The 14,660-nt window shown below is 51.0% G+C and overlaps 1 protein-coding gene across 1 annotated transcript in view; it reads left to right on the forward strand.

The window, feature by feature from the left end:
- Positions 1-14,660, forward strand: part of GALNT14 (polypeptide N-acetylgalactosaminyltransferase 14) — a 189,707-nt gene that overhangs the window by 120,425 nt on the left and 54,622 nt on the right. Inside the window, exon 2 of the mRNA XM_005886056.2 lies at positions 806-975. Coding sequence (XP_005886118.1) covers positions 806-975 — 170 coding nt within the window. The remainder of the gene's footprint in view (positions 1-805; positions 976-14,660) is intronic.

Below are 14,660 nucleotides of genomic sequence, written 5' to 3' on the forward strand. Positions count from 1 at the left end.
ATCCTCACCCAAGGATATTTTTCCCATTGCTTTTTAGAGAGAGTAGAAGGGAGGGAGGGAGGGAGGGAGGGAGGGGAAGAGAGAGAGAGAGAGAGAGAGAAAGAGAAATATCAATGTGAGACACGTCGATTGATTGCCTCCTACATGAGCCCCAAATGGGACCAGGGAATCTAACCTGTAACCTAGGTAGGTGCCCTTGACCTGGAATCGACTGCTTGATTCCCTTTTGTGTATGGGCTGACATTCTAACCACTGAACTACACCGACCAGGGCAGTAGCCCACCATTTTACATGGATTGCCTACTTTTCATCACAGCCTTCCTATGGGAATGACAGTCATTGTGGACCTACTATGTGCCATCTCCTGGGCCAGCAGTTCCAGTCATGTGTTCTCAAATTACCCTGGAGAGGTAGTCTCTGGAGTCCGGATACTAAAGTTCATTTCCTAATTGTGGGATATTGAGCAAGATACTTAGCCAGGTGAGGCTGTTTCCTTGCCGGCATAACGGGAATGTGAGCAATATCCATCTCATAGAACCTCTATGAGAAACACACGAGACCACGGGAGTAACAGTCCCAGCGCAGCACCCGGTATATAGTGCTCAGTAAATGGTCGCTGCCCTTATGGTCATTCTGTTTACTTTCGTTGCTGATAGTTTTATCAGCATCCTACCTCTGGCCTCATCTCTGAGCTAACCCTTCCCAGAACAAGCCTGGTCTCCGCGGTTGGGCACTGACAGACGGACGGAGGGGCTGGTAGAGGGCCGGGAGCCATTCTCACAGACTTCCCGTTCATGTCACACAGATTTTGGATGCTGACTGGGATGACCTGTGGGACCAGTTCGACGAGCGGCGGTATCTGAATGCCAAAAAGTGGCGCGTGGGTGACGATCCCTATAAGCTGCATGCTTTCAACCAGCGGGAGAGCGAGCGGATCTCCAGCAACCGGGCCATCCCGGATACTCGCCACCTGAGGTATTCCTCCTTCTCTGTCACTCTCCCCCCCTCCCTGTAGTCATGACACATCAACAGCAGGCTCGCTTTGTGCAGTGCCCGGTGCCAAGTACTGGGACAGGCAAACCATTTGTTGCCAGTTGGTTGCTGGAGGGTTTACGTATGATGTGGTAATTCACACGGTCTGTGCTGCTCATTGTTGTGAGAGGGTGGGAGGCCCCTTTCCCCGGCAGCAGGGACTGGAAGTCCCTTGCAAGCAGAGACCCAGGGGATGGACTCTACCTGGAACATCCCCTGCTGCTGGCCTGAAAGCTTCATAAAGTCAGAGTCTTCCAAAATCCCCTTGCACTGATCCTGGTCCTTGGTGTCCCATAGAATTTTATTTGAATATTAGACTATTGATTTCCCTGAGCAGAGATTACAGATAGGAGAACGGGGGAGAGGGAGGAGATAGAACACTGAGAAACCCCACTGGGTCTCAGTCTGGTGGTGCCTCTCTTGTCCGGAGTCAAGGGACACTCACCTTGCCCTGTGGGAGCTGGGCTTGTGTTACTCAGAGCATTCCAGATTTATGGATCTTAATCTGAAAGAACAGGAAGGGGAGAGGACAGGGGATTGGGAATAAGGGCAAGCACCTGGGACTAGGCAGTCATGGCAGGGGTATTGAGCACCTACTGTGTGTGCAAGGCCCCAGGCTAGCACTGTGAGAGGCCACCAATTGGATCAGCCATCTCCAGGCTGAGTGGTAAAGGGCTGATTGTGCCCACATCACTTGTGTGGGGTTGGAAGTTCCAGAAACTTCCAGCAAAGCCTGATGATCTTCCCTCAAATGGGCCCCATTGTGGGGTGACCTATCTATAGGGTCTCCCACTTCCGACCCTGGCCTCCCAGGGAACCTGTGTCCATGAGGTTGAAGTCACCAGCTAAGTCCCGAATCCTTCCGTGGGTCCAGCCTCCCCGCTCTGTACTGACTTCACCCTGCTTTGATGCCCGAAGGCAGAACCAAGCAGAAGTCAGTACATCCCAGGGGTGAAGGACGAAGACTCTGGGATCAGATCACCCTGTTTCCAGCCATGGCTGTGCCGTGGACTTAGCTCAGGGAAGGCACCACGGCCTGGCTTCTCTGGATTGCAACTTCCTCTTTTGAAAAATAGGGTTAAAAAGAACAATTAATGATACCTACCTAATTCGATTTTTGTAAGGATCAAATAAAATACATGTAAAGTACTTACTTACTCCATAGTAAATAGTCGAAACATTTCCATTGTAGTTAGTATTACAGGGTATGAGCAAGCTGACACTGCAGGGCCTAGAATGGAAGGGGAGGGCTCTCCTGAGAAAACTGAAGATGCTCAGGCAAGAGATGCACCCAAACCCCAGGTATCAGGGAGGAAGATCACTAAGTTGTCAGGAGTGGTGGTGGGCAGGGAGGGACAGAAGAGAGTTTCAAGGTTGAGTTCAATGCTAGAGAAATGGGAGCAGTGGAGTCAAACCCATCATATGGGCGTGGAGTGTGGACATGAGCATGAACCTCAGCAGTTTTCAATCCCGGCCTCCTTAGAAGAACCACATGGCAGCTTTTTAAAAATGCTGATACCCAGACTCAGACCAGCTAACTTCTCTTGTCTAAGCTCCCCAGGTGATTCTAGCGAGTCAGGGTTAAGAACCGCTGCTCCAGGTAGGTATTTCTCACACTTAAATAGGCAAACTAACAAATCATGTGAGGATGTTGATTATCTCTGATTTGGCAGATTTGGGGTAGGGCCTGGGGCCTGCATTTCTAATAAGCTTCCTGGCAACGCTGATGCCACCGGTCCTCGGAGCACACTTTGAATAGCAAGGACTCAGAACAACAATTCTCAAAGTTGGTTCCACAAACTAGCAGCCCAACAGCAACTGGCATCACTTGGGAACTAGTTAGAAATGCAACTAGTTCCCAGAACTACAGAATCAGAAACCCTGGGGGTGCAGACTAGCAACCTATGTCTTGACAAGCACGACAGCTTATTGTTCTGATGCCCGCTCAAGTTTGAAAACCACAGGGCATCAGCTTATTCTTGTTTTTGTGAGTCAGATGAAGTCTATGGGTGGACTGGTTCAGCTGGAAGACTCGGGGTTTGAGTAGAAAGTAAAGGCCCTGGAATAAGGCCACCAACCTCCCCACATGCTGCAGCCTTCTTCCTCCCTCCAGGTGACAGGCCTTTCGTCTCAGGCCATGTGCTGACCTTTGGCTTCTCTGGTTCCTTCCTTCTTCTCCCCCTTCTCCCAGTCCCTTCAACCACAGAATCTCTGCGTAGCCATCCTCCAGCAGCTGACATCACCTTCACCAAGTAGCTCCTACTGTGGGGCCACTCCTGGACAGATGGCCATTGGTCCACACTGGACTCCTGGCTCCTTTGTGGGACCCAACCCCATTGATACAGGCTTTCCTCCCACTGGCCCTCTTTTCTATTCCCATCATGCCTTGCCTCTAAGGTTCTACTAGTTATGACTCCAATTGCCCTCTAGGGGGAGTGATATTTGATAACATCCTCAGTGCCTGGTGTGTGATAAGAATTCAATAAATGTTGTTGAACCAATAATGAAAGGAAGAGTAAGAGTGGAAAGATAATTTACTTCCCCCTCCCATCTGCCGTCTGTGCAAAGAGGAGAGAGGAGCTAAAAGACGCCTCTTCCTCTTATCCATCCATCCTCAGGGTATTCAGATGAGGGATCTGGAGAACAGAATCAGTTAAAGGAAAAAGGCTTTTTCCCTGAAAACGTTCTCATTACTGAAAAGAGAAGAGGGAAGACACAGCCTGTGGGAGGGGTCTGAGCTTATTAAGCTTACTTCCAATTTTCTTACCACAGTAATTGGATTCTGATTTATAGGACGCGTTTGGACAGCGCCTGAAACAGAACTATTAGCTGAGCATTAGAACAGGGCTGCCAAGAGGGCAGGCGCTGGGTGAACCGCCTGGGGATCCAAGATGCAGCAGGTGGGGGGAGGACAGGGAGAAGGAGGGATATGCGGGGCAGGTTTTCACCAGCAGGCCGCTGTGCTGATCGAAAAGCCTAGTGCATTGCAGAGTGGAACCCCTGCAAGCAAGTCATGGTGTGATGTCATGTGTTAGGAGAAGCCCCAGAGAGGCTGAGGGCTTAAGTTCCTTGTATGGAGAAGGGCACCGTTGCCACTTTTCCCTGGGGCCTTTGCCCCATGGAGCCCATGGTATTTTGGAGGCAGCCAGTTTGGTATAATTGGGAAGAGGGGTAGGAGAAGATAAGACTGGGGCAACCAACAGACTCCACTATCCCAGGGCTTAAGGGGTACACGGGGTGGGCAGTGAGTGAGCCCGTACACAGGGTGGTTTGGAAAGCGTGCATAGTTTCCATTGGATCCCCTATTCATTCCCTCTTTGGGGTTAACGACCTCCCCTCACCCACCGCACCCCTTCTATAAGGTTTGACATTTGCACCTAAAATTTCGACCTGGTGTCATCGGCCTTTAGACACAAGTTTGGTGTGGCTGGGTATCCCCCTTTCCCAATTCAGGCCCTGTGAGAGGAGTGGGGATGAGGTAACCAGCAATGGCCTTCCGAACTTCCCTGCTCCTCTCCTGGCTGTGTCTTCTCATCTGTAGTTGGATTCGAAGCCTCATCATTCTGTAAGTCACCACACAATTGTAGATCAGTTCACCTTCCCATGGTTGGTCTTTCCCACCCAGATATTTACACATATACACACACACTGCTCTCCCAGCCTGCCTCAGGACATCCTAACCCTAAATTCCCCCTCTAAGGCCCACAATTCTGTTAACACCGATGAAAGCTTTAACTTCCAGGACACTGCCTGGGTCCTGTGGGGCCACAAGGAGGAATAAGTTGTGGCCACCTATGTCCGGGAGAGCGGGTGGTATACCCTAAATAACTTACAATGTAAGGGAGAGGCAGCATCTAGCTGGGGTGAGTCTGAGAAGATGTCCTAGGGGAGTCCTGCTGTCTATAAATCATTGACTGACCCAACAAACACTCTTTGACCATCATCCAAGTAACACATGAGACATCTGGCAGTCAAGAGGTCCTGCAATGGGGCACACCTCTCTAGGAGGGAGGACATATTTTGATGAAGCAAATGTATATTTTTGCTGTCGCCCAGCAATACTTATTACGGGGTTGCTTTGATTGCAGGGGAGCAGGTAGCAGGGTGGACTGAGCCCAGGACCGTGGCTGGAAGGAGTTGGAGCAGGGAAGCCCCACAAAGTCACCTCCTCCTGGCCCGGCTGCTGTGCTTGTTCCCCTCAGTACATTCTCCCGGCCTTCGCCCAGCCCAGTGCCGTGCTAAACGGTTCAGACAGCGGGATGCCTATTGCTTGCCTAGAGGGAAAATTCCACACTTCAGTACATCTCACTGGGAGGACATTTTTCCTTTGCTCCTTTTCATCCTGGGCAATGAAGGAGCGGTGGCACAGCCTGGGCTCGCATTCCTCCCTCCTTGTATTTACTCGGTTGGAATGGCTGCCAAAGATCATCATCATTTCTTTCCTTGTACTCGTCACTTAGCCATAATAGGATAAAAATCTTTACGGCTGGAACAGCTAAGGATAAAAAATGTTCATATTCCCTCAGAGTCAAGGCTGCTCCACCAGCTCAGCACAGAGTTGGTGATGCCACATCAAGGTGGCGGGGAGGGGAGGGAGGGGGAAACCCATCATAGACACTTAGCTTTTGCAAACGAGCTCCTTCCCGTCTGCTGCATCCTGGCCCCTCCTGTGCACCGTTTCTCAAAACAGGAGTTTGTGAGCCTGTTGGCAGCGGCTCTGAGTGCACTTCACCCCAGAGCACCTCAGCCTTTCGGGGAGCTTTGGAAGGGGGCAGTGGGAAGAGTTTCCGAACATCCTGGAGAACCGTGTCTGCCGCCCCGGGCAGCTGTTTGAGCGCCATCAGGGCCTTGGATTGGGTCCTCGCCAGGGTGGGGGCAAGAAAGACCGCAGAGGCCCTAGCTGGTTTTGCTCAGTGGGTAGAGCGTCGGCCTGCAGACTGAAGGGTTCCGGTTCCATTCCGGTCAAGGACACGTACCAGGGTTGTGGGCTCAATACCCAGTAGGGGGTGTGGAGGGGGCAGCCAATCAATACTCTTTCATCATTGATGTTTCTCTCTCTCCCTCTCCCTTCCTCTCTGAAATTAATAATATGTTTAGAAAGAAGGAAAGAAAGACCGCAGAGGCTGAGATAGTAGGTACCTCTGGGCCAGGATTCTTTCACTCCCAGTCCCCCGGGTCTCTACTTACTGCCCCTCCCGCCACTACCTGCTCTGTGAGTTTCAGACAAATTTCCCCAAGAGACAGCTCAGCCTTTGAAAGGGGACCAGTCAAGAAAACCTGCTGAGAATTCATCTGTACAAACCTCATTCATTCATTCATTTTCCTATTGATGTGCTCATTCATTCGTTCAACACATTTATTGAGCACTAACCACATGGCAAGCTCTATGCTAGGAATTGCTCCCCACTCCCCAGGAGCTTGGGGACTAGTGAGAGAAATGCCTTGGATTGTGGGTTGATGTAGGGGAAACTTGGGGTCATGTTATGGCAAAGTCTTGAATTCAGGGTAAGGAGCTTAGAGTTAATTCCGTAAACATTGGAATGCTTTGACGTTCGTACTGTCATTGCCTCATCATCATGATGATACCGGAACTGGTGAGCAGGAATTCTTCCTGGGGCTGTGTCTCATGGAATTGAAGAATGAAGCCGCAGACCAGATGCATTCAAAGAAGGCAGGAGTTTATTGCAAACAAACACAGGCTACCAGCTCAGGAGGGGGATTTAAATGAGCTGCCCCAATGCATTCTGCTCTTCCCCTTATAGCTGCTAAAGGCCCGCTCTTTGTCTATCTGTGTCGTTCTCTGATTGGTTCCTGGCCTCTTTGCAACATTTTGTTTCGCACTTGCAAGAAAAACATTCTAGTTTTAGAACACCCTGTTATTCTGCTATCCAACCTGTTTTTCTGCCATCCTGTTTCTTGCAAAACACATTTTGTTTATTTGTTTTAGCTGGCTCCACGATTCCTTCTTCTTCCACCCCCTACCCTATCAACCTAATTCTGCTTTAACTCCTTTCGATGACAACTCCAAGAGATGCCCTGAGCAACACACTCATGCCAGCACCACATTCTGGGAGCTCCTGCCAGGGCATGGGAACAAAGGTAGGACTGAGCAGAAGTGTGCCAGGCAGCAGTGATGTACCCCTAACCCCAAGAGACGGTGGGCAACAACACAGTACCAGCTTGGCTTGAACTGAGAGCTTGGCTGCATCCTCAAGGAGGAGGTATTGGGTCTTACACTGGGGAGGTTGTTATAAGGTCAGGTGGAAGGGATGAGAAGCAAGAATTGGTCCTGAAGGAAAAGGAGCTGGTGGGGACCTAGAAAAGGGGTCTGTCCACCACCCCCAAACTAAGTGCTGGGTTTCAGGATTGAGCACTAGCACTGGCCGTGGAGACTTGGGCAAAAGAGCAAGACTACTAGCAGATTAACCACATACCTAGATAAGGAGATTCAGGATCAGAGGGGTTAAGGGACTTGACCAAGGCCACACAGCTAGTAAGTGCTTGGCTAAAACTCAAAATCAAGTTTTCAGATTCTAGGTATTTTAGTGCCTCCCCCCAAAAAAAAATTTATACATACTTTGAATGATTATAACGTCAGTATTCATTTGATTATAAAGTCATACAGTTCATTTCCAAAATTTAAAAGAATCTACAGAAATGAATAATTTTTTTGGGGGTCAAAGCCTGTTTTCAAACTGATGACCATTCTGGTCCAGGCACTGCTGATAACTCGAAGCAATGGAATCGCAAACATCAAGAATCATTTTGTTTGATATTTGTGTACCCTCAGTTCATCAACTCTTGCTGGTTTTGTACCATAAACTTCACATTTTACGTATCCCCATAAAAACAGTCTAGTACAAGCATGTCAAACTCACAGGCTAACACAGGCCAAATAAAGGAGGCATGCGGTTCGCAGGCCGCGAGTTTGACATGCTTGGTCTAGTAACACGTTAGGATAAATTTTCCCCCCCAAAGCTTAGTCTGGCTTCACCCATCATTTCAAATTAGTTAAACTTGAAAAGGAGTTAAAATTAAGTTAGTTATCAGCTGTTAAAGTGTGTGTACATTTTTTGGGACACTTTGAATAATTATAAAGGCAGCGTACAACTTCAACTGTGTTTTCAAATTTCCAGTAGCATTTTAGGGTGCATTTCCTTTGTTCCAAAGCTTTGACTAAAAAGAAGGAAACGTCAATTGAGCTGTCAGCTATTAAAATGTGTATACATGTTTTGGGGACACTTGTATATTATTCTGTCATAAGCATAAAACTCCTGTTATGTCCAAGTTCACTGAGTGTGTGTGTGTGTGTGTGTGTGTGTGTGTGTGTGTGTGTGTGTGTATGTGACTTGCGCTTGTGGGACAAGGAGAAGAGATGATGCATGAAGATTCTGAGTTTCCCAGTTAGGTAGTTTGATACGTCTATTGTAGCTTTTAGCTTTGCTTGGAGGCACAGATACAACATATATCAATTAGCTTTTGTCGATTGTCATTTCTGGTGTTCTGTCACCAAGGCCGAGTTCTAACAGGCAGGTAACCCAAGGAGAACCTTTGCCTTTGAAAGCTACTAAACGGCCTTAGTTCTGGGGGCAGATGTCCCTTCCTCCTCCCTGGGTTTGCCTCCTTTATGACACATGGCCTGAGGAAAGAGGCAACGGAAAGGTGTGGAAAGAGATAGAGAAGTAAATTCATTGCCCAGGATGGAAAGCTGATTTGGAATTAAATAATTCCCATGAAAAGTGCATCCTGAAAATTAGGGAGTATAAGGCTATTAGGGATTTATCAGGAGACAAGCACTCCACACGCGTGTTTTCATGGAGCTTATATTTCCCAAGTGAGCAAATGCCCCAGCCGGGTGGGTGGGTGGGTCACCCCAGCGGAGACTGTTCCCTTAAGTTAGCCTTGAAACTAAGCCCTCGCCCTGATGCTTGGGGCCGGTAATGCCAGGGGAAGGCTGCGGAGGAGAGGCTGGGTTTGCACTCTGCATTCTGGGATGTTGTCTTTAGCGCGATGGGACTCCAGGGTGGCTGGAGTGCTCGGGGGAGGAGAAGGCATTGTTGCTGCATAGTACTCCTTTGGGTGAATATATTACAATGTATATCTCTAAACTACTGTTAATGCTCATTTGGCGTTTTCCGGAGAGGGGCTCTTATGAACCAAGCCGGAAGCCTTTTCGTCTGTTTTCTCTTCTGATTGTTTTGTCCTGTGTCTCAGCAGTGTGATAAAGGGGTGATGGTGGTTGGGGGGGGGTCAGGGGGGGGCTCTAGGCTGAACCTGGGAAGACTTGCGTTCTGTCTAGGATATTGCCAGACCCTTCAGCAATCTGCTGCCCCTTTCCTCCTGTAAGAAGAGAGAAGTAGCTCCGAGATGGTTATTAAGGTCACTTCAGCTCTCCGCTGGTTGAAAATACTTCTGCCCAGGAGGACGTGTGCGAACTGACTTAGGAGCTGAATCTGATTGGAGGCTATTTCCAGATGCGTGACTCCCCCAGCTCAGCACAGCTCCCCTCCCCCACGCCCTGGCTTAATATTTCCCTTCACACACCTCCCTGCCCCCACAGAACACGAGGACCTGCCAAACCATTAGAGCTGCCCTTCGTCGCTGCCGCCGTGTCCACTCCTCCTGCAGCCTCCCCGGCACCCTTGTGCCTCCCACTCGGCAGAGGTCAGCAGACCCCCTGGCGGCTTAAGATACAAATGTAAGCTGGTGTGACACGGTCTCTGCTTATCTGAAGGCCCCAGGATCTATTAAGCACAGAACAGCAGAGCTGTTTGCTCCTGGAGTTGGCACATCACGTGGAGGGCAGCCTGCCTGCAAACTGGTGACCTGCCCACAGTTTTCACTTGGAATAAGGAGTTGGCACAGGCGGACTTTCCCCTTTAAAACCCAGAGCACTGCCATGTTCGGCTACCGTTTCCCCCAGGGCTCTAGAGAGCCCCTGGCTTGGTGCGATACACCACACGGCCTCCAAGGCCAGAGGGAAACTGAGCAGGAGTCCTCGGAATAAGAACAATCACACCTTATAATTATGTGAGACTTTACAAAACGCTCTCACATCTCCGGCTCACAGTGTCCTCAGTAGCCCTTGGGGTGAGGGGTCATCACTGTTTCACAAGGGAGGAAACGGGCCCAGGCAAGGTAACTAGTTAGCAGGAGACCTAGCTGTGTGAGCTGGGAGGTAGCGCACCGCTTCCAGTTACTATCTGGTCTTTGTGTACGTAACTCAAACTCCCCGAGCCTCGGTTTCCTCAGGGGAATAATAATGGTACCAGGGCTGCTGTGAGGGGGCCCATCCGCAGTCCGTGTCAAAGGCTGACACAGTCTTTGTCCTCGGGTGACACTGGGTGACTGTGTTAGCCGTGGTGATGAGCAGTCAATGGGTGTTGTATTGGGATCAGCATTAGCACACAGGCCCTGCCATGTCTTCACCGCTCCACAGCCGTTGGGTAAAAGCAGGCTGAGAGGCAGGGCGGAAGGGTGACAGCTCCAGAGGGGAAGGGGTGATGTGCATGAGTTTGGAGAGGTCCTGGTTTAGCACCCTGCCCCCCGTCTCCGAGTTGGGCTGCGCTCCAAGAACAAGGCAGGGCAGGGTGGAGGGAACAAGGCGGGCGCAGAGCTTCCTGCCTCAGCCTCAGCCCCCTGCACCAACGCTTAACTTGTGCCTGAATGTCACACTTACTTTGAAAACTGGAAGGCAAAGTAAGCGATGAGGCAACTGCGATGCAGGCCTGGTGCAGTTCATACTTTTAAGATGCTGGGGAAAGAAGCCAAGGCCAGCAGAGGGAGTGACGGAAGGGCGGGGGCCAGGAAGCGCAGAACGTGTTTGATGAGAGATGAAAAGAGCAGAGAGGAGATGACAGCTGTGGGTGGGAGAAGCTGTGGCAGGGAGGCTGGCTGCCGTGAGACAGTAGGATGGAGCCATGCGATCAGCGGGGGCCTGAGGGCGGCTGCCAAGCTAACTGAAGGCTGTGTGATGTAGGGGAGAAGGGCTCTGCGGAGGGACCCGTGGAGCCGCGGGTTCCAGTTGGGCCAGCAAACGCCCCTGGTGGTTATCCTTGGTGTTTCTGACGTAACAAGAGGAAACTCGTATATTTGATTGGAGGTTATTGTATTCAGACAGCTCTCACCCTCTGCCCTTGCCTGACCCTCACAATGACCTTGAAGCTAGCCAGAGCAGGCATTGCTCCATCCCCCTGCCTCCCCACTCCTCCCTGTCTCTCCTTGATTCATCAGACAGATACGAGACTTATTCCTTCCTGGAGCCTCTCTGAGCCTGCCTGGACCGCCTCTCGAGACACCAAGCACCCACGTTGCTCTCCCCTGCCTCATCTCAGAGCAAGCCCCGCCGTTCACCCTTTGACCCCAGCCCAAATCCTTGGAGTCCCATTCGTCTCTTACCTCATTTTGTTGAGTCTACCTCCCAGTTAGCTCTTGACCCCTGATCTTGCCGCCATGCTCATTTGCTGTCCCCTCTCACCTGGGTGACTGCAGCAGCCCCCAGCTGCCCTCCTACTTGGCTCTGGCCCCTCACCAGTCCATCCTCCACACCTCCTCCTCCAGAGCTTTCCAAGGGCACACATACCACTCCTCATCCAAAACCTTCAATGCCATCAGCTCACCCCTCCTCTGAAGGCATGTCCACCCCAGCCAGGCCCGGGGTTTGCAGCTGCCTGCCTGTCCCTGAGGGTTCACACCTCTAGATCTTTGCTGCTCTCTCAGGGCAGGCCCTTGCGCCTTTCAGGAATCCAGCTGGCGGAGTCCCCTCTCCAGGAAAGCCTCTTGTCTGCTCGGGCTAAGTACTGTACCTACTCGTCACTCCCATGCTCCCCTCTCAACAGCTCCTATAGCCCAAGTTGCAAGCATCCGTTTGCTTTCCCCTCCCCTTGGAGACCTTGAGCGACTTGGGGCAGGGATGCTGACCTATCTTTATGTCTCCCGCCAGAGCCTCACACAGTGCCTGCACCCCGCCTCCTCTCCAGTATCTGCTGAGTAATAACTACCTTCTGAAACATCAGGGTTTGGGAGGGCAGGCATGGAAATGAATTCTCAGAACAGAGGGGGAAATCTAATCACGGGAAATTTAAAACCGCATTCACTCAACTAAGAATTCTCTGTTAGCATATAAATCCAAGGCCATAATCAGCCAACTTTATTGAGCAAACTATCCCCCTGACGTGTGTTAGGCACCTTATATATGTTCTCTCAGTTAAGCCCCCCAATAACTCTCCTGTGATCCTGGTTTTAGAGATGAGGAAATTGACTCCAGTCAGCTGAGCAACTTGCCCAGAGGAACTCAAAGTTGAAAAGGGGCTCCTGCCCACAGGGAAGACAGCACAGCAATGCGGACAGGGGTGCAGCCCCAGGCAGCCCATGAGAAGTGCAGTGGGAGTAGCCGAACCTGGGTCAGACAATGCACAACAGTTAGAATGAGGCAGCCTTAGGAAGGAAGCTGGCAGGACGGGAGGTAGGCGTGTGGAGGTTGTGGCCTGGGTTTGCGGGCGGAGGGAACTGTGGGGCAGGGCTGGGGGGTTAACCTGATGGTGGAGGCCTTGGGATGTGGGCACAGTTTAGCTTCAGGTAACTCCTGAAGACAGAGTTGTGTGAAGAAGTGCAGGATGAAGCTTAATGTGGAAAATGGGGAGGAATGGGATGAAGGGAAGAGCCTGCAAGTGGAAGAACAGGCAGGAGGCTGCTACTGTCCGGCAGGCCGAGGAAGAGAGACTACGAGGAAGTGATGGTGGCCGAATTTGGAGTAAATCTGACTCAGGGATGGATTGACTGACCAGAGGGGCAGGAAGGTGTGGGAAGCCTTTGCCCTTTACCTTCCCACCCCAGGCCTCCCAGAGGGGCGCACCGTTGTGATGTCCTGGAGAAGGAGACGCGGACACTTGCCCTGACCAGGCCATTCCTGAGCTAGTGTGCTCGGGCGGTGACATCCCCGGAGTCACTAGGCTGCAGGGCTTATCTCAGCTGCTTCAGCTTGAGGACCTTTTCACCCTTTAGGCAAAAGGAGGGAGACTCTTCTCTAATTCTTCAGCGGGAAGGTCTGGAAAATATCAGGAACCAGCTCCGAGACTGTCAAGGGGAGCCATCATTCTTTAGCAGGTGACGGATAGCCCAGATTCGGGATTTCCATCTTTCCAGAACCTCCTCGCATGAGGCCTCAAGACCAAAGACAGAGGGAAAGGTCAGTATGAAATAAGGGTTTGCGAGCTGGTGAGTCGGATGACCACCGGGGTCCTTCTAGTGGAACGTGTGAGAGCACTGGGCTGGGAGCCAGGCTCTGGCTTTACACCGAGGCTCTGCTGCCCACTGACCGTGACCTCACAGTCTGCTCCACGAGAGGAGGAGTCGCAGCACCTACCGCAGAGAATGACTGTGCAGATTCACAGCCCTTGAAGAATGCCTGAGACACAGCGAGGGTTCAATAAATGTTATCTATTATTACTACTGAGGAATGTGATTCAAGCAGGGCTAAAATAAGACTGGAAGGAGCCCTAGTCTCAGACACTGAGAAATCTTTTTTAGGAAACATCTCACAAATTGGCCCTCCTCCACGCTTGGGGCCCAGCTAGACTCTTTTAGGAAACATCTCACAAATAAGTGAAATTGGCCCTCCTCCACGCTTGGGGCCCAGCTAGACTCAGCATTTGCCTTTTGAGCACAATCTGCCCTGCATGTGCCCACACATATGCACATGCGTGCACACAGCTGCCTTCTGGGTGGTGCTTGGTTGCACCTAACACAGGTCCTGGTGGCGTCCCCAGAGAAGCCTCTTTGCAGCCCCCCGAGGGCAGCTCATCTTCCCAGAGAGAAGGCACTGCCGCCTCCACCATTTTCACGAAATGTCAGTGTCCCACTCACCTCGAAGGGGCTGGTCAGTGTAAGAGGCCAAAGTTAGTTGTCTGGAAAAACAAAGGGGCCCTGGTGCAGACTGGAGCAATGGTCATTTCTAGGAGGTCTCAGCTCAGCCACAGGTGTCTGCGTTCTGCAAGTCAGGAGAGAGCCCAGATGGCACATGACAACATGGGCAGCAGGAGAGCCTGAAAAGATATGGGACCAGAGAGTAGAAAACCATACTGGCTCGTTAGCATCAAGGACAGAGTTGGAGCTGCCAGAACAAGGAGTGGAGATGGCGGGTCTTCTGGGCTCAGCATCCATGCTGTCTGCAGAGGGTGGCCAGACAGGCTCATCATTAGTGGAACAAACCTTAGATGCCATTTGGTGAGTTAGTACTGATGTGACCCAGGGAGTTGGAGGTGAGGGAAAGACTATGACGGACGTTTTCTTGAAGTTAAATTTTACAATTTAAAGGGTTTTAAATTATTCTGAGATTGCAGCCTTTTCTGGTATTTAAATACCCTTTCTTTTATGAAATAATGATAGTAGATGATGGGGTTTTTATAATATATTAGAGGCAAGATGCATGAAATTCATGCAAGGGGCACAGCCCTCGTAGCCCCGGCTTCGTCCGTTCAGTCTAATTAGCATATTAGACTTTTATTATTATAGACTAGAGGCCCGGTGCACAAAAATTTGTGCACTCGGGGGGGGGCCCTCAGCCCGGCCTGTGCCCTCTCGCAGTCTGGGACCCCTCAGGGGATGTCCACCTGCTGGCTTAGGCCCGC

Source organism: Myotis brandtii, unplaced genomic scaffold (genome assembly GCF_000412655.1).
Source record: "Myotis brandtii unplaced genomic scaffold, ASM41265v1 scaffold953, whole genome shotgun sequence".
Lineage (NCBI taxonomy): Eukaryota > Metazoa > Chordata > Mammalia > Chiroptera > Vespertilionidae > Myotis > Myotis brandtii.